We start from the raw sequence: 20,819 nt of genomic DNA, 5'->3' as shown, positions 1-20,819 counted from the left end.
GCAGAGCCCCCGCGTCGCAGTGAGAGGGTGAGGCGTCCGTCTAACTATCAGCGATCGCCTTGGGTTAATAGCCAAATGCCACGTCCAGTGACACAAGTCTGCAGTGACCATTATGAGAAGTGGATGGCTAGGTGTCGAGAGGGTAGGGGTAGTGAGATTTATGTCAAGGCAAGTGGTGGTTTGCGGGAGTACGACGACTTCGCGCGGGTGGATAATGTCAGCCAGCAATTCACAACTGGGGTAAATAATCTATTGATTTTAACATTGTTAAATTACTTTCTACTAACTTATTGATTTTAACTTTGTTGCAGGATATTGACTTGTATTTCTTAAGCTTGAGAAATAGACTTCGAGCTTCAGCAGATTTACTGGATGACGTAGATATGAATAACACAATCATATTAGATACGGATTGGTTTGTAAGTAAACTTTCATTATTTGTATGTTTTCATTGGTGCGAATATAAATTATTAATTACTTCTATTGATCTGTAGATATACCTCCAGGGCGAGTGGGACGCTCTATTGGAGAAGTGGGCAAGAAGTGAGTTTACTCCAGAGGAGTATCATATATTGACGCATGGAGCAGTAGCTGATGGTTGGCAGCCCCGGATAGACTGGCTCTGCCAAATACGTGGAAAAGCCGTTAAGGGCCATGAACTTCCTCCTGGTCATATAGGATGGATGGATGCCACACAGGTAATCAGTTAAACAATTATTTGTCATTAGTCATTTGTGCTTTATATGTTGTTTCTTATCAATTCATTGTGGTTTGTCATAGGTTCTCATGCCAGTCATAATCGGCCACCATTTTGTCCTATGTCGGATCCGGTTAGGAGAATTGGTTTGCGAGGTCTATGACCCAGTATTCCACAAGCTATCACCTCGACAGCAGGATGGTCGAGTTGGTGAACTACTGCCTTTACTGAGATTGTTGCCAATTGTCCTTCAGTTGGCGAGGTGGCTAGACGACACATCCATTGATTCGACAGTGGCAAAGGAGAAGTACCCACTTATGACAGCGGTGTTTGCTCCAGCGGAGGTTCAGTTTCACCAGCAGGACTCTGTCAGCTGCGGGCCTTTCGTCTGCATGTATGCAGAACGACTGATATCTGGCTCTCCATCCATTGAGTGGGGTAACCACAACGTGGCGGCATACAGAGCCAAGATTGCTAGATCTATATTTTCGCTGTGTGAAACTAGGAAAGCCCGTATCACTAGACTTGGTTTTGCATAGTTTTGTATATTGTTACATTAATGTGTGCTTCTATTTGGTTATTCAACGAGCATTATTTCCTGTAAATCATTCCACCTTATCGAATAATAAGATAATTCAATCAATATCATTAACTGTTACAGCACACAAATACATCCCACTACTCCCTGGGCTCAGTCGCCCTGCCAGCGCACGTTCTCTTGCTGTGTCCTTCTTCATGGCAGATGCTGCACTTCTTTGGTTTACGACGCCTGATACTAGAAGACTCGTCGGCTTGTGTGCTGGTGCCTTCACCACCACCTCGATGTCTACCTTCTTTTGGGCGCCCCGCTTGACCTTTTACAATCAGAGGTAATACAACCTGCTCAGCGATGTGCTCGGGAACCAACCACTGGCGTCTCGGCGGGAGATTATTAACTTCGCGAGAGTAAGTATCGATAAGAAAGTCATTCGTGTAGTACGAGTCTACATACTCCGCGATCGTATCACCGGCTTCACTATAAAAACAAACAAACTCCGATAGTAATCAATATAACGAACATTAGAACATATTTATATTTCAATGAACCCGACAGTAATCATTTCATGATCGTACCTTATTGCAGCGATTGAATGAGAACAGGGCAGTTGGTCTAGCTGAAATACTCGACATTCGCATTTTTTCTTCTCTAGATCCACCTTGAAGCTTCTGTCAGCAGTTTGCACCTTATACTTCATGCCACTCAACCTTTGTGCAGTGTATCGACGACTTTTTTGGACTTCAATAGCTACCCTTTTACCAGCCTCAACAGTCAAGCCTTGCTCGATTTGTTGTGCAGCCCTTAGTCGCTCGCTGAACCATTTCTCAATAACAATTCTGATTGCCTCTAACATCGAGCATATAGGAAGTCTTCTTGCCCACAACAATCTGGAATTAAAAGCTTCAGCAGCATTTGATGTCATAAAACTGTAGCGTCGCACAGGCATAGGACACATCGAACGAGCCCACTTCTCCGGCCCAATCCCCATTAGTTTATCGTACGCGGCTCTCTTCATAACCTTCAGGGCGTTCATAGCCCTATTGAAGTCGGACTTCTCGTACGCAAATGCAGCTTGTCGATACACCTCGACCACTGCCTTACCGTAATGCTTCAGGTTATTTTGCAAATGGTAGTAGCATAGGCCGTGGGTTGCATTTGGTAACTCATTTCTGATAGCATTGGCAATGGAGATATGCTGATCAGAGACAATCAAAAGTGGATCGGCTTGGCCATAAACACGTCGAATGCGTGACATGAAATAACTCCACGATTCATCGTTTTCTTTCGGGCCAACACCATACGCGAGTGGGAACAAACTCTCGTTGCCGTCTTTCGTCACTGCAACAAACAAAATACCCCTATTCTTGCCCTTCAAGTGTGTGCCATCGACGACAATCACTGGCCGTAAGCTGAACATGAAAGGGGTAGCCGAAGCTGCAAGAGCAACAAATAAGTGTTTGAATCGGCCATCATCGTCAACTTCCCACTCCACCCTCGAACCGGGATTGGATTGTCTCAACATGTATAAGTACTTGGGCAGCATCTCGAAGGACTGATCATGTCGACCATAAACCATCTCAGTGGCTCGATTACGGGCTCGCAATGCAACATCGTACTTGATCTGTACGCCAAACTCACGTCGCAGCTCCAGCTGGATGGCCTTCGGCTTCAAGATCTCGCAATCGTCGTGTATCTTCTGTGCTAAATATGCTGCGACGACTTTTGCGGGGGCCTTTATTCGCGCTACGCGCCCTAGCTCACCGTCGCATGAGTGCTCATTGGTGAACTTATACACTCCCCAAATGACTCCATCTTGTGACGATGCATGGAGCTTGAAGGGGCACGTATCTGAATGCTTGCATTTGACGTAGACTCGTCTGCTGTCTGATTTGCTGACAGAAAATTCCTTGCCCTGCTTCATGTTCCACAGACCGATTGCAACGATCAGATCATCTTTGCTATTGAAATACATATTCTTTGACAACTCCCGAGGCAATAGCTGATAATCTTCAATATCCAAAAGTGCCGCTGCGGCGTCCAACGGGATAACCGGAACTAACCAATTAGTTAGTTCATCTGCTCCAGGAACCTGTTCGTCATCATCCTCGTCGATCTGCAAATTCTGCCAACCTGCATATTCAATCCCCGCCCTTCTCACGTTCTCTGGCTCCGACAAGTCTTTAGAGGTGCTTGTATCAGTCTCGGCTTCAGACGATGGAACATAATCTTCATCTATATTACCAGCATCCTCCACAAACTGAGGCTCGTACGTATATTGATCATCAGCTGGACCCCAACAGCGATCAGTTGTTGGGCGATCGTACTGGTACGGATTTGGCTCATCCCATGAAGTCCAACCCGTTGACTGATCATTACCCCAAGTGACCGACGGTTCAACACTTTGTTGCGCCGGTGAATCTCCGGCTGATAGGTCTAAATAAGCATATCTTTGGATTGCTTCCAATCCGTCCCCACCTTTGAATTGTGCACTGGATTCACCTCCATACCCGGAAGATTGAGGGAGATCGAATGAAGGAACATACACTCCTCCACTGTAATCGTCTTCGACAACATAAATCTCAGGAAAATGTGGCTGGGACGCCAGCAACTGAAGCAAATCATTGTCATCGGCAAGAATATTTTTACTGTATACCCTGCCATTTAATCTCTTCGTCAAATAATACAAGCTGTAATTAGTGCTCAATGAATTCTCCATCATCAGGTAATTTATCATGTACACCGTACTGGCCATTGTGTCTCCGAAAATATGCAAATTCTTAGAAGAGCCGCCGATGTACTCATAACCATTGAAGGCACCTCCATAATTAACCACAAAGTATCTCCCATATTCATTCATCTACAGAAAAAATAATAAATAAATAAATATATGATGTAAATGGAATACAATGTTAAAATACAACATATAACATGTTAATACACTCGAAAAACATCTATCCGCCCGGGGAAGTAGCCGAGGAAATGTGTCCGGCCGTGTATTACATGATATATAATTACACACGGCCGGACACATTTTCAAGGACACTTGTCCGGGCGGATACATAATTTTCGAGCATAATAACATGAGTTATGTAGCAATATATATGTATAGAACTAAAATGCAACTAATAATTACTAATTAATACTTTAAAACATGATAGAATTTGCTCTAATTCACATGTATTTCCTTCAAACGTGGCTTTAAATCATAGTATGCTATAATATGCTAATAATTCACATAAGCATATAGGATCAAACAAAACATTGAAAATAAACAATAACCAACTTAAATTACATTTCAAACGTAAAATGACATACCTTTAAACGTTCGGATGAGAGAATTCACAAATAATAGCTTCACCACTTGGAAAATATTAGAATTTCTAATGAGTTTGAGTGTTTTTTCACTTTGAGTGTTCGGATGAGAGGATGAGAGAATGAGAGAATTCACTCATATATAAACAAAGATTCCTTCATTTCACGTGAATTTCAATGAAATTAGAGTGTTTGACATGAATACTTTACTGACAAAGCTATTTCACATCATATTTGTCGTTTATCATCAATTTAAAAAAAAAAAAATTATGTCCCTTAATTGAAGGCTAATTAATCGATGGAATATAAATACAAAAAATTAACACAATCCATATTAGCACTCAAAACACACATAGGAACCAAAAAAACATCTATCCGACCGGAACATATATGTGTCCGCCCGGTGAAACCTTGTGTCCGGTCGGACACTTGTTTTTCCCGGTTGGACGCTTGTTTTTTTTTTTTCCAATGTGTGTTTTGAGTGCTAATATCGATTGTGTTAATTTTTAGTATTTATTTTCCATTGATTAATTAGCCTACGATTTACTTGTAAAACCTTCGATTTTAATTCAAAAATAAATAAATATTATTTTCTCTGTCAGTATTTCACATGTTCCAACACATATTTGACCGATTTCAATGTTTAAATTGATGAATTGATGTTTTTCTTACACTTTAACAACTTTTGTCATAGATGTGTAAGTACTTTTGCGGAAAACAATGCACATCCATCACATTCAAAGGGCATTTTCGGTTCTTCACTTATTTAGGGCATGTAGTGCTTTGCATGATAAGGGTGGGCATTTTTCAAATTATTCATAAGAGAAAGGGCACTTTAAATTTTGCCTCTCTAGATATTGATATATATTAGTCTTTTGAAATCACGCCACGTCAACTCTAGACCCATAATCATGTGGGCTCAAGTCCAAAGCTTAACTCTTCCTATAACTATAAATAGGGGTCTCCATATCAGTTTTAAACACACAAAACCATAATTCAAGAGCTCAAGAATTGGAGGAGAATTCTCTACAACGAACTTCTCTCTAATATTCAAGGTGTATAATTGAGGTTCAAGGCGTTCTTCGTGGAAGCAGCCTTAAGCTCAAATTAGGTCTAGTTCGATCCAGAAACAAGGCATAGGGCCCCCTCTACATCAACGTTACAAAGCCTAAAGCGAAAGCCCAAAGCCAGATCAAATTAACGTTCGATCCAGAAATAAAGTGAAGGTCCTCTGCATCAACGTTATAAATCCCCAAACTCAAGTAAAACCCAATGCTCGATCAAAAAACAAGGCGTAGACCTTCTACTTCAACTCTACAAAGCTTAAGTCAAGCCCAACGTTTATTTCGGTAACAAGGCGATATTTCCCCACATCAACTCTAAGAAAATCGGAGACATATGTTTACAACAAATCTCAAGGACCATTCAAGAATTAATTTGAAGAGAAAAATCAAAAGATCGAGTAGAAATAACACCTACACAAATACATTTGGTTTACAAATATTGAAATGGTAGGTAATTTTCTATTTATTAAATTAAATAAATAAATTTGTATTTACAATCATTACATGGTATTATAATTTTTTTTTAATTTAGAAATACATGATATTATATTTGTAACAACTAATATGCGAAAACTTCAAAACTGAATCATGAATACACATATGTTAGATATAGGTGATATGAATTTTAATTTCGTGTTGTCGCGTTCTAGCTAGCATCAGATTCTGAGACTCCAGTTAACATATATTTTCTCTGTTCATAAAAAATAATCTTAAAGGAAGAGGACATGAGTTTTAATAAAAATAATAGAGTGTATTGTGAGTGAAGAAGGGTTTTACTTAAAAAGTAGTATTAATAATGATAATTAATGAGTGAAAATTTAAAATGCCCTATTCCTAAAGTTATATATGAAAAATGCCCTCTTTTATAAATACAAGTTTCATATGCTCTATTGTTTAAATGCCCTTGATGTTGATGGTTTGGCTTGATTTTTTGTGAAAGTTTTACACATTTGATAGATTTGACAGTTATCAGTCATAAATGTGTAAAAAAAATCTGAAAATGAAAATGATTTGACAACTATCAATCAAGAGTTCATCTAATCAGTTGGTGGGTAGATCATCTAGCTGCCCGGGCGGTCAGATCATTTCACCGGACGATATGATGATTTTACCGGATGGCTAAATGATCTGAGTGGCTAGATAAAAAAATTAGTTTCTTCGTACATAAAAAAAGTTTCGTTGAAGTGTAGATATGAATTTTTATAAAGTTGTTTAAACTGTTATAAGTAGAATAAAGAAACAATATACTCACATAGCCATTTTGAAGAAGGAAACACAATATTTATCATTAATTGAAAAAACACAAAATCTGGTCATTTTTTTACGTTTTAGGACTATTTTGCCCTTAATTAGGGCGGACCAAATTCGGGTCAGATTTGGGTTTGCGCCCGGGTTAGGCACACATGGCACTATTAGTGCCATTAGTGCCATATACTAAGTGCTGAACAAATAGTACATATGGCCATATTATTGCCACATATTATCTTATGTAATGTTGCACGAATGATACTTATGGTCATATTAGTGTCATTAGTGCCATATACTTAGATTTTTTTTTTCGGTTGGTAATAGTGTCATATGTGCCTAGCCCGCGTGCAAGTCGACCCAAATCCGGTCCGCCCTAATTAAGGGAAAATAATATTTACACGTAATAAATGACCAGATTTTGTGTTTATTCAATTAGTGGCCAAATATTGTGTTTCCTTCTTCAAAATGGCTATTTCAAAAGTGCTCTCTAGAATAAATGTATAATTTGTAGAAATAGTGTTACTAGTACAAAAAGTAGAATAAATATACATTATTAATAAATCAAAAATAGAATAAAAGTATAATTTATAATTAAATATAATAAAAATATATACTTTCTCCGTCCATAAAAATCATTCTAGCTATAGAAAATTTCTTGTGCGTATTTTTTTCTTGAAATGAGTTTGCATTCACTTACGTGTTTCTCAAGTTGAGTTACTATCAGTCTGGTGCTATTGCAAAGTTAATTAGATTGATCATATTTTTGAGAAGCGTGATTATGCATTTCTCTTTCAATTTAATCTCATGACTCGACAATTATGAACACTTGATCGTGTCGAGATATTCAACTGAGAATACTTGTTCATCGAGGTCAATTTGTCCATCTTCTTTGCAAATGCCGTCCGAACTTAGGTAAACCCTTTCTTTGGTGGACATTAGAGACATGACTTAATCATTTATTGTATCAACCATCTCATTCTTAAACATTTCTGTATCAAATGCATTATTAATTATGTTATGGATATAGATAATTGTTTCTTGACTTGTGAAATATTAATATAATGATTTTTAGATATTTTATAGTTTTTAGATGTATACTGATGTTTAGATATTTAATGGTTAGGATATAATTTATTTTGTTGGAATATTTATTTAATGATTTTTTACATATTTAGTTTTTTAAATATATCATGATTTTTAGATTTTTAATGGTTTTTAGATATAGAAATTGATTAAAATTTAGAAAAAAAAAATAAGAATGAATGAGAATTGAGGAAAATTAGAAGGGAGTGATGGTAGGATGCCACGTAGGATATGATTTATTTTGCTTTAATATATAAATGGAGTGATTGTACGACGCCACATAGGATATAATTTATTTTGTTGTAATAATTATTTAGATATCTAGTTTTTTAAATATATCATGATTTTTAGATTTTTAATGGTTTTTAGACATAGAAATTGATTAAATTTTTTTTAAAAAATAAGAATGAATGAGAATTGAGAAAAATTAGAATGGAGTGATTGTATGATACCATGTAGGATATGGTTTATTTTGCTTTAATTTATAGATTTGAGACGGAGGGAGTATGATGCGATGATTTTTTTTTTTTTTTTTTGGTGAATAATTTTTTATTTATTTTTTTGTAAAAAAAGATAAGACACATTTTCGTGTAGCGAAGGAAGGGAGTAATATAGTTTGAGATAAATATATATTTTTACTTTTAAAAAAACTGAGTGGACGCAGTGGGGTAGATTGCGTGGAATTTCAAATTTTAATAAACCAAAGTCTGCTGCAATGCATGGTACCCTGCGCTTGTCACGTGCACTCTTTGATTCTTTCTGCTTCCATGTGATACTATCATTCAACAAACTCCCTATTTTTCTATAATATTTCAAACATGCCAATGAGCCGTTGTGTCACATTAAAATAAATAAATAATATTCAAATCTTTTATTTTATAATCTCCCAACTTTATAGCTAAATTCAATCATATTGAAATGATAATGGATGACGAAACAATGTAATTTTATAAGTAAATACTTTATTTTACAATTCATTTGCTATCATTTTCACATATAAATGAATTGACCTACAATTAATTGAGCATGAAAAATATCGTCACACTGGTGTGGGGGCAATTGAAAGTCCCAAGACAGCCAGGCAGTCAGAATTTTTGCTTGTAAATAATTGTGTTCATATTTTATTTTTAACATTTTCCGCATTTACTATATCAAGATTGGGGCTCCCCTTCCAAACTTTCCCACAATAAACTTATCTCTGAAAAAAAAAAAAAGATAATATGTTTATATAATTAGAAATATGAAATAAAAAATTAAGAAGAATTGTTAAAAGGGAAGAAGATATAGTGGGCGGGACTCTTTATCATCCAATTATATATTTCTGTGCAAACATATATATACATATTATTAATTTGTCTGAGCATCATTTGAAGTGGATACCTTTTGAAATGAAGACAAGAAATGCAACAATTATGTACATGTCTCCATTGCTGTCCCTCATTCTTAATCATGTTTCATCGGATTTGAGAAACCAGAATCATACATAGTTGGATATTCTTTTGGGGAGATTCTTCAATTTTTAAATCATAGGCTAAAAGGGTATGTGTACGGATAATTAATTAGGGTAGAAAGTTGAATTAGATTAATTTTTTTTTAAAATGTGTGTGATATTTCGGTGGAAAGATTTGGTTTGAGAATTAGTGAAAATGGATATGTATACAAATATAAGCTACTCGAGCTCGATAAGTAAAAATAAACTAAACACAGTTTTTAAAAATTTGAACAATATTATACTACTCACCCCATCTCATTATTTATGGTATGTATTCCTTTTTGAACCATCTCATATAATATGATTTGTTCATTTGGGTAATATTTAGAGCTTAATTAAAATCCTTAATCAAACCCTTACTCTCGCTCACACACATTTCATCTTTGTGCAAAATTCGTGATCTTGTCACCCCTCTTCACTGTGCTTCATTCTGCAGCTGAAAAAATTGAGAAAAAATATTGAAGGGATCTTAAAACATTAAGAGAGAGAAGGAATATGTAGATGCCTCCTCCACTTTCCTCGGTCGATTCTCTCCTGCTGCAAAAACTCTGCTTCTCCTTCACAGACTCCACCGCCTCCACCACCATCCTAACACCTTTGCGTCGCCTACACCGACTCCCTCATAGGGTTGTCTCTGAGTGAAACCCTAATTTTGTCGGGCTCGTAGCAGCAGCGTGGCGACTTTGATTTGATTTTCGTGGGGCTTGTAGCAGTTTTGTCGGGCTCGTAGGACACCATCCTACACCATATTTTATTTTTTGGTTCGTGGATTTGGGGATCTAGGGATTTTTTTTTGTTTGTTGTTGTGTGTGTGTGTGTGTGTGTTGAGTTTAGTGTGAGATTAAAGGAAGCCGGCGGAGATGAAAGGAAGTCAGCGGCGCCGGAGATGAAGGAAAGTCAGCGGCCGCCGAAGATGAGTTTGGCAATGGATGAAAGTGCAGGCCGTCAGAGATGAGTTTAGCGCGTTGTTGTCTGTGTGTGTGTTGTTGTCTTTGTGTGTGTTAATTAAAATAACATTAACATGTAATTTCCCTTAATACTACTCTCCTTAATCTCCATGTCGAAAAGGCACGGGCCATGAATAATGAGTCGAATGGAGTATATAACTAGATTTGCCCTTCATGTGTTGCATGTCAGTAATTTTAGAAATTTTAAAATATTTAATTCTATACGACTTTCACAACTCTAATACAAAATAATAGAATAGTACATTAACAAAATAAAAGTTTTGATATTTCATAAAAAAAATTACAAATTAGTTGAATAAAATAATTACTATTTTCAAAAAGTCATAGTTGCTTTTATATATTATATAGACATAGATAATTTTTTAATATGTAATAAACGAAGAATCTATTAATTTATGTTAAGACTAAATATGAATTTATCAAAATTATTGATCCATTATTGTTTTAATACAATTAACCAATCACAAGGTCACATATAAATATATAATATAAGGGTAATTGCATGTAAATTAATAACGTTTACCCGAAATTGATTTTTGCTCCCAATTTGAACAATTGACTTCCTATCAATAACCTTTTGTTTTTGTCTCAAATTTGTCCGGTGACTGGTCAAATTTGTCGGGTGATTGGTCAGTTGCCTATGTGGACGTCGGAAATGACACTTAAATTTTATTTTATACATGTGGAATAAAAAAACCCTAATTCCCCACCCCTCACCCGCCTGCCACCATCTACAGCCACCACCGTCGACGCCGGCCCCTGTCGTCGCCACCACCACCGAAAAAATGCAAGTAACAACTAGTCAACTAGCAAGCAAAAGTAGGCAAAGAAATTTCATTAAACTAAACTAGGAAAATAGAATTGATCCACGAAAAGATGAAGTGAGAATGCACTAACTTTTGTGGTTCCATCTGACGACTCTCAAGCGTGAGCCTGGCGATGGAGAGTGGGTGAGAACACAGGGGTTTTGAGGCTCTACCAACATGTCAAAGAGCTTGACGGTGTCACCGCCGTTGGTCACCAGCAGCAGCTTGGCCGATTCAGGCAAATTCATAATTCAATAACACAGTGTGTGAAGGAGAGGTTGGAGCGCATTCCGGCAAAATCTGAGCTGGAGTGCAAGCTATGGGCGACTCTGGAAACCATAGATTTGAAGGAGAGGTTGGGGTTGGTGGGAAGGATAACGGCGGGCGTAGAGATCGAAACACTCGGTCGCGTTCGTAATCGGATTTCTCAATCTTCTTTGTAGTGGAGTATCAGTGATTAGTGCGAATTTCCAAAACTCAATGTTAGAGTTGATAGTTGGCCTCGCCGAAGTCACTGACGGCAGAAATCTACGAGGAGAAGATGGAAGGACGATCTCTGTTCGCGAGAAGATGAGCCCGCCAGAATTTGCAGAATAGCGGCTGTGATTTTTGAGGCGGGGTCGAGGGAGGGCCGACGGTTGTAGGGGCAGGCGGCACCGGCGTATGGTGGCGGGCGGCTGGTGGGGGGAATTGAAATTAGGGTTTGGGAGTGGGGAAGGTTGGGGAAGATGATGATGTGGGTTTTATTTTCTTTTTCTTTTTAAATTTTTTTTCCACATGTCAAAAATATGTCTAGCTGCCAATTCTGGCTGCCACCATATCAATTCCGGTTGCCACTGTGTCATTTCTAACGTCAGCGTAAGAAAAAACCGGTCACCGGACAAATTCGAGACAAAAATGAAAGGTTATGTATTTAAAAGTAGAGTTTTTAAATTAGGAGCAAAAACCAATTCCGGGTAAACGTTATGGATTTACAGGCAATTACCCCTATAATATAATATTGATTTTGCCCAGCCTTCACGATACGTATATGAAGCACAATTCAATCAATATGAAAATTTGTTGAAACTAATTTAGAAATATGCTTCATCGGATTCTTTTGTTGACACACTATATCATGGTGGTTAGAGTCCACATCATGGTGGTCAGAATTCATCTCCACATAAATACTTTTCATGGGATGGCGAAACTTTGGATAAATTTGTATGGATTCGACCGGAAACCCTTAATGAAATGTGTGGGAGAATGAATTAGGTGCAGACAGATGAAATGCCCGATGAAAAAGCAGAAGCGTCGGATGCCGTAGAAGTTGAAGATGATTCTGATGGAGATTATGAAGAATATGATCATACGAATGAGCCTCAAACTGGTCTTGATGTCTCTGAAAATTTATCAGACGATGATGCTATAGATTTTACGGCGCTTGAGCAAGAAGGTTGGATCCGAAAAAAGGAAAACCCGACCCCGATGCCGAGGATCAAACAAGGGTTGTAAATCAACTTAGGTGAACTTCTTGAAATGCCACCACACATCTAGGGTATGAAGCCCCCATTAACGTAAATGCCCACAACTAGACCCATTCAAGGAATCACCTCAAGTACCCAGACAAATAGTGCATAAGAAGGGCCGTAAAAGTGGCACTTCTAAACTAAACTCATTTGTTTCATCCAGTGATTGAGAGCGTTGTACACATATGAAAATCTAGAAAATGCGTACATGTCATCCACTAAAGCCCATGTCCATGGCTCTATGGGTCGTGGCAAGTCGATCATTAATACAAAAGCGTGTGGCACTAACAAGTGGGCCACTCGAAGGTAGAGCGCGCCATCAGGGTCCATAACCGAAATGCCCCGTCAAAGAATATGTCCCTTAAACCTGCGATGGATGTATGTTGTCCACCATAAAATCGTCTGAATGCTAGGATGTGCCTCACATCGTGATGTGTAGTGGGATCAAAAGACGATGTCTCGAACATCAATCCAGTAATGAGAGCAAATTCCATCGGTAAAAAAAAAATAAAAAATAAAAATTCGCCTCTCATTGATAAAGAACCATATATCCTCCTCATCATCGCCTCTCATCTTAGTATGACGAGAAACAACATGGTGCAATGCTATGTTGCACTTCTGACCCGGATCTCAATCTAATAGGTGACTAAAGCAACCTTACCTGAATGTGTTCACCAATGTGTCTCCCCCCCTCCAATCACATTCAACTTATTTGTTACTTGAATCAAATATGAGGGCTTATGGTATATGTTTAGCTCACTTTTGGTTGTGATTTGCAGGTTTTGAGATACATTTTTTAGCATGCTCTACGCATATTGTTTATATATTATACTTGCTCAATGGCTTTGTACACGTTTTTCTATCTTGAAGGGTACTGTGACGTTATTTGGCGGAATTATGGATTTCCGAACGACTTTTGAAGGATTTCACGGCCACCGTCGCCTCACTGCGGTCGTCGCCCACGTTATTTCGGCAATTTCAAAAAAAGGCATATTTATACCCATTTTTAGGGTTTTCAAGACACTCGTTTTCCACAGCCTCCAGCTGCGATTTTATAGTTTTTCCTTGAGTTTTGAGATGTTTTAAACCTTTAGATACTATTGGATTGCATTGGATTGAAGTTTGCTTTTATTGATTGTAAGAACTCATTATTTTGATTAGTAATTTACGTGTTCTCTTTGATTGTTCTATTGATTGGTCGTTATTGCTTATTTATTTTGATGGTTTTTTATGCGATTGATGTTCTTTACTGATTAGTTTTGATATTGAGCTCATGGCTTGATTCATCTAGTTGAATTCTCCGTTACCTTTTGTTAACTAGATTGTATTGCTTAAGTGTTTATTGTGGATCAAGAGTTGTGAGTCTTTCTTTTGGATCCTTGAATGCTCTTATTTTCTTTGTTAATTTGGTCTTAGTGCGCGAAGTTAGTTGGTATTACAATGCTTTATTGATACTTGTTCTCCATGTTTTGATTTCTATGATGGTTGTTTACGCTTCGTTATGATCTCATTGTGTTATTGAATCTGTCGGAGTCTAGTTCTTATTTTGTTGCTTGATCTTGGTGTCTTTGAAGTCTAGTTTGTTTACGTTAGCTTTATTTTATGCCAAGGGAGAGTGAGTGCATCGTCAGACCCAACTATTGTTTAGAGTGTTAGGTTTTATTGCTTTCTGTGCATAGCATGATCAGTCGTTCTGCTTAGCCTTCCTTGTGAGATACGATTTGGGTTAACTTACTGCACTAGGATGACCTCGTGTAGATTACGAGTCAATTCAATAGGTGTTTTAGATTAAATTAGTATATGCTGATTTGGGACCTCACATTGATAAGTTCGGGCCTCCAATAATGGATAATTTTCTATTTTATAACAACAATAGTTGAATTTAATCAATAAAACACAAATAGCATATCAAATATTTAATAATTAATTAATATATGAATACAAGTAGCATTTAAATAGTAGGGGAAATTGGAAAACGTCATTAGCCGCGGAAAATCAAGCTTCTCACGCCATTAACCGTCTATGGTGCTTCGTCAGCGGCTAATGGCGTGAAATGCTTAATTTTCCACGGCTAATGACGTTTTCCGAATTCTCTCGCTATTTTTAAACTAAACGTGAACACTCCTAAATTTTATTAGTGGCTAATACCTTTAACCTAATTAATCAAATTTATAATTTCACAAAATAGTACTCCCTCCGTCCCAACGAAGGTGATGCGTTTCTTTTGGGCACGAGATTTAAGGAGTTAGTGTTTAGTGAAAAAGTGAAATGAAAAAGTGAATATAAAAGTAAAATGAAAGAAAGAGTGAATGAAAAAGTAGCTTTAATTTATTCCAAAAAGGAAAATGACTCAATTTCGTTGGGACGGTCCGAAAAGAAATACGACTCAACTTCGTTGGGACGAACGGAGTAATACAACATTATATATTTAACAATCAATTAACATATTAATACACATACTATCTATATAGTAGGGGAAGCCTGAAAATGCTATTAGCCGCTGATAATTAGGTGTTTTACACCAGTTGACGATGGTTCATTGACGGCTAATGACGTAAAACACCAAATTTTCGAAGGCAATGCCATTTTCAGGCTTCCCTCCCTATTTCCTCCAAAACTACATATATATTCCTAATTTTTTTTTACGCAACTAGTGCCTTTAAACGGAATTAATCAATTTTATAAATTCAGAAAACATAAATAAAATATTCAATTTTAACAATAAAGTAACATATGAATACTTGTCCCATTTAAATAGTGGGGGAAGCCACACAATACAATTAGTCGCTGGAAATTAGGCATATTACGTAAAACGCCTAATTATCAACGGCTAATGCCTTTTTCTGGCATGTCTCGCTATTTCTACCAAAATACATATATCCCTAACTTTTTTGCATATCTAACACAATTAATTCGAGTAAAATATGCTTAAAACAAATAAATTATGCTCAAATTCAACAAACTACAATTTCATAAAATCTATAACAATAAATTGTAGGTGTTGAAATGTTGAATTAATACTTAGTTTGACGAAAAAGCCATTGGGTCATTTTTATCGAAATATCTTTAATTACCTGTGGAATTCTCACACACCGTCAACCACACCTTCGAATTACTCCTCTAATTACTCGTTGAATTTTCACACTAACCGTAAATTTTCACTTCAACCATGGAGTTGTAACCTTTTTTTAAAGAAAGAAAACGAAAAAACAAGAATTTATTCAAGAAAAATCTCCTCCAACAATGTCTTGTAGCCAGGTCGGGAAATTCTTCGTCCAGCTCATCAATTATAAATTATAACTTTTTTAAAATATATAATTATAACTTAAGTTGTCTTTATTTATAAAATTGTAATTGATTTAATTTGAAATCAATTTAAAAGTAATTTTAAATTAAAAAATTATCTATGCAAGATCCTCAGAGCATCCACATTGGTTGAGTCAAGCCTTGACACAAGCATGTTTTGGGACCATATATGAGTGACGACGCACCCGTCGTGTGGTGCGCGTAAAATACTTGCGTATGCCCCAGACGGACAATACACGCTCCTATGCCCATAACCGGACTGGTTAGTCTTAGCGGTAAGCTATGGTCGATCCCACGGAGAGTGAAGAACTACTTTACTCTTCGGGTGCACAAATTGAGTTGTCACGGTCTCAACCTGTTTATCTGCACAAGTAAACTTAAACGAAGATCAAATATAAAAGGGGGGTAAGGTGTGAATAAGGTCATGATTATTGTTGATATTGCATTCGGTCATAAGCATACTAAAGATTCGTCCACACTTCGTATAAACTCAAGGCGTGGTCCAAAGACATTGGGGCGTTTCAAGAGGTTATACTCCACACTTGGGATGGTTGAGTCCTTTGTAGTCACTTGGTCTGAAGGTCACGAGTTACCCCGGTCACAAGCTCGTGCTTCACTCCCTTAGATGGTAGACATACCCAATCTCTCCAAATATGCCCCTCACCAACCTTCTCTCCCAAGGTCCCCGGTTCTGCACCTTCGGCAAACATATCTCCTGGGATATCCATTTTCGGCTATTAACCGACCGGTCATTGATATGCTTACGGTACAGTAGGCACTTTTCTTGATCGATAACCATGGCTTTATGCCTCGTCACAGTTGATGGGTTGTTGCTAGATAAGCCCAAAACCAAGGAAGGACGTTGAATCCCAAAGTCCTTTCCTCGCCTTCTGGATCTACAATACCTTTTGTTGATGTTGCTCAGCTACTTGGTCATAGGCATACTGGACGTTATTGCTTGGTATGCCCTTGCCTTTGCTTGACGTGGTCAGCCTTTTACTGAACAGAGATCACCCATCAGGCCCCTACTGTCCACGATTTGACACAGATCTTTTCGGAACCACTAGACTCAACTGAAGACACAATAGCCTCTCGAATATCTTACATATCAATAAATAATCATTTCCCCCTCTCAAACCCCACCAAGGGGGATTACTCATAGATAATGAAAAACATAATTTCGAAATATAATGAACACATGAATGAAACAAAATATAAAATACTAGATATAAAAAATACCTAAGGCAACCGCCTTGGTTTTGTTCTTCACAACGGAATTGAAAATGCGAGAAGTAGATAAAATATTCTTGAGGAAATGTAAACAAACTAAAGTAAATTGTTTTCTTGGGTGAACTACCAAAGTCTAAGTCTAGAAGAGCGCTAAAAATTGTTGTGTAAGTGCAAAAAACTGCATAGGTCCGTCTTTTGGCAGCCACACATGCTGGACTTTAAATAGTAGTTCGGTAGCAGTCAAACCCTAGTCGGAAGACCATATCTGGCAGATGATTTTCTTTCATATTTAGTTTGATCCTTGATTGATCCGATTGATAATGGATCTCCAATTGATTTGGGAGTTCCAGTCTGGCAACTTAGATAGTTATGTTCCAGTAATGCTCATTCTGACCATATGCCATTTTCTAGGCTTCCTCCTCCTAAATACATGTTTTCACCCCTAGACGACTCATACATACATAAAAGAAGAGAAAAAATAGGGTCAAATGGCCCAAAAATCAAAGGCGCATCAATGAGTTATGTGTTGCGTTGGCTTGACTCATATTGTTGACTTATATGAATTAGTTTTGATTTTTGATTATTTGAATAACACCAATTTAAATAAGATAATTCATTAAATAAAAAAATTATACTCCCTCCGTCCATGAAAGAACTTTCTAGGAGGGAGTGGCACGGGTTTTAAGAAAAAATATTGTTGAGTGTATTGAAAGTGGATAAAAGGTAGTTGAGTGTGTTGGGAGTGGTGAAAAGGTGATATAATTAATATTGAGAGTTGTGAAAAGTGTAAAGTAAGAGGATTATAAGTGGTGGGGTATAGTCCAAAAATAGGTAGGAAGTTCTTTTGTGGACATCCCAAAAAGGAAAGATAGGAAGTTCGTTTGTGGACGGAGGGAGTATTAATTAATTTAAATTACTAAAATTTACATAAATTTAGATTACTTAAATTTAAATTAGTAATAGAGCCCAAACTATAGCAATTAAAAACTAAAAAAATTGAAAAATTACAATAATTTTGAAAAATGAAAATTACAATAATTAAAAAAACTTACAGCAAATTAAAATAATAAAAAAAATTAATCAATAAAAATAAAAATAAGATGAATCATTTTAAAATTTAACAAAAGTCCAACTATAGCCCATTCTTCTTTCTGTCTTCTTCTTAATAGAAGCCCAACTATAGCCCAATTATCATGTTTTTTATTTTATTTTTATAAATTACATAAGTAAATAAAGAAATTCAAAGATCGCGCGGCGAATTACTGGAATCAAGAACCTCAGATCTTGGACATTAACCTCATACCGCTACGCTAACACACACACTCCCAACTATCATTTTAAAATTTAATTAGATGGATCATTTTATTATCCCTAGTATTTTTTTTTCTTCATTCCGCTTCATCTTCTTTATACCTTCTTCTTTATCTCTTCAATGGCAACCGCAATTCCTAGAACCAGGCATGATTTTTTTTTTTTCAAATTTGGCACGTGTCATACACGTTTCCCCCCATTTCGGCTGAACAAGCCTAGCTCATTGAGATGAGTCAAGACTCGAGTCTCCCTCGCTTGTATCGGCTGACTCGAGCCACCCGATAGAGTCAGCCGATGTGGATGATCTTACATATCATTTACAGATGAAAAGAAAGAGCATTGATTGTCATTGGAAAATGAAAGATACAAAGAAAGAACACACACACACACACACACACATACACACACACACACATATATATATATATTGAGACACCAAAGAAAAAATATTTCTTTTCTATTTTCAAACAAAGATATGAACGAAAATAATATAAGTCTTAAATATGAGGTATCTGCATGTACAATATCAAGAAACCAAGAGGGGAAATCAATCTTCTAAATCATTACAACCCGAATAATAATAGCATAACAAGCTAATTTGTGAGTCATTTTATTTGCATCTTTCCGAGCATAAAAGTGGAGCACCACATGCTTGCGAGCATATTCAAAAACCTCCAACAAATCATCACTTAAAGATTTTGAACCTAGTAAGCATCGTGTAAGACATGTTGTTGGGTCCCGGAGGGTTGACTGGACAGGTGTATGGGGGGAGGGAGGAATACACTTGTAGGCTATTTTTCGCAAAATAAAACAAACTTAACCAAATTTCAATTGGAAATAGGTTGTAGACTGATACTGAAGGACTTCAGTAATTTTGACATTAGTCGAGCGTAAAGCTTAACTGATATCCACGTAAAGCTTCAGTCTAGAGTTTGTAAAACAGAGTAGAGTTATTAATCTCATTGACTATCAGTTGAATCGTCAATTAGACTATTAACTCGGCAGCGGAATTTAAACTTAGTGCGAATAGCCTTTAGAAAAAGTTTGTCACTTGTAAAATCCTTAGTTACACTTTTCAGTTAATCCAGTTAAGTTGAAAACATATTTAACACAAATAAGAAATAACTGAAAGCAAGTAAAAAATACAAGGATTTTTACGTGGTTCGGAAACAACATTCCTACTCCACGGCCAGATGATTAGTCTGACAAACACTCTGGGCTAATGCATATAGGTGCACAGCAAACCTACCAACCTACTCTGAGTTGGATTTCTTTCTTGGCTTACCAGGTACCAATGAACTGATCTGTTTAGTTTTCCTGGTACTAAACAACCACTCTTGGCTTACCGGGTGCCAAGGAACCTAACTGTTTAGTTTACCTGGTACTAAACAACCACTCAAACACTTTTTTCTCTCGGTTGAAAAGGGATTTGGACTCTTCCAACTAAGACTACTGAGAACAGATTCTCAAGTAATCTATTATAGGATAAAGATAAAACAAGAAATGCCTAGATCACTAAGAGAGTTTAGATAATCAGCTAGACTGATTTTACAACAATTGATACTCACTTATTCGATTTGAAATTCTATCGATGGAAATGTTGGCTCGTGAATTTGACAGAGCTTCAGCGTATGTCTTCGAATCGGTCCCCGATTGCTGGCGTTCCTCAAGCTCTATTTATAGGCGAAGTCTTGAATAGATCTGTTGAAGAGATGATCTTCAGGATTTCTGCCGTTGTGAGAGGATGACACTTATTGGGCTGAGGTGGCAATCTTCAGATACTCCATGTAGCAAGTATTTGAATTGTCTTATCCTTGGAGTATGTTGCTTATGCATCTTTATACGCAACGGGAAACTTTGGTACTTGCAAGGACGATCTTCAAATCTTCGGCATTTAATGCTGTTGTACTTGAGCATTTAATGTGGCGTATCTAATACTCTTCACTTCAGTCCGATGCAGAATATCGACTAGTACTTGATTTAAGCTCCGGTTTGATGATGACATGAGTTGCTTGAGTATCTCTGACTGGTGACTACTGGTGACTGAGGACATTCAGTCAGTCTGCGTCCTTTGGTGGTTCGTTCAAAATGCTTCAGTAAAACTGCCTTCAGCCTTCGGTCTTCAATCAATTGATCTTCAGTCTTTGTCGCTTCAGTCAAAACTAGTGAGGACTAAAACACTTGAGTCCATAAAGGAATATAAGAAAGAGAAGCTTTCTGATAGTTTTGGTATCATCAAAACCAAGAAGTTGGATA

General features: G+C 37.1%; 2 protein-coding genes across 2 annotated transcripts; one reads left to right on the top strand and one right to left on the bottom strand.

The window, feature by feature from the left end:
• The first annotated feature begins 247 nt into the window (after positions 1-247).
• On the top strand, positions 248-1,236 carry LOC131008316 (uncharacterized). The gene is made up of 3 exons (XM_057935203.1): positions 248-419; positions 495-698; positions 781-1,236. The coding sequence occupies exons 1-3, from the start codon at positions 384-386 to the stop codon at positions 1,234-1,236; spliced, it is 696 nt and encodes a 231-aa protein (XP_057791186.1). The 5' UTR covers positions 248-383.
• Positions 1,237-1,312: 76 nt separating this feature from the next.
• On the bottom strand, positions 1,313-11,456 carry LOC131008315 (uncharacterized). Its single transcript, XM_057935202.1, has 3 exons — positions 11,300-11,456; positions 1,811-3,659; positions 1,313-1,712 (listed from the first exon to the last, which is right to left on the bottom strand). The coding sequence occupies exons 1-3, from the start codon at positions 11,454-11,456 to the stop codon at positions 1,376-1,378; spliced, it is 2,343 nt and encodes a 780-aa protein (XP_057791185.1). The 3' UTR covers positions 1,313-1,375.
• Positions 11,457-20,819: the final 9,363 nt, after the last annotated feature.

This window comes from Salvia miltiorrhiza, chromosome 2, assembly GCF_028751815.1.
Source record: "Salvia miltiorrhiza cultivar Shanhuang (shh) chromosome 2, IMPLAD_Smil_shh, whole genome shotgun sequence".
Lineage (NCBI taxonomy): Eukaryota > Viridiplantae > Streptophyta > Magnoliopsida > Lamiales > Lamiaceae > Salvia > Salvia miltiorrhiza.
The sequence above is the reverse complement of the archived record's forward strand: the minus strand, read 5'-3'. Positions and strand labels throughout refer to the sequence as shown.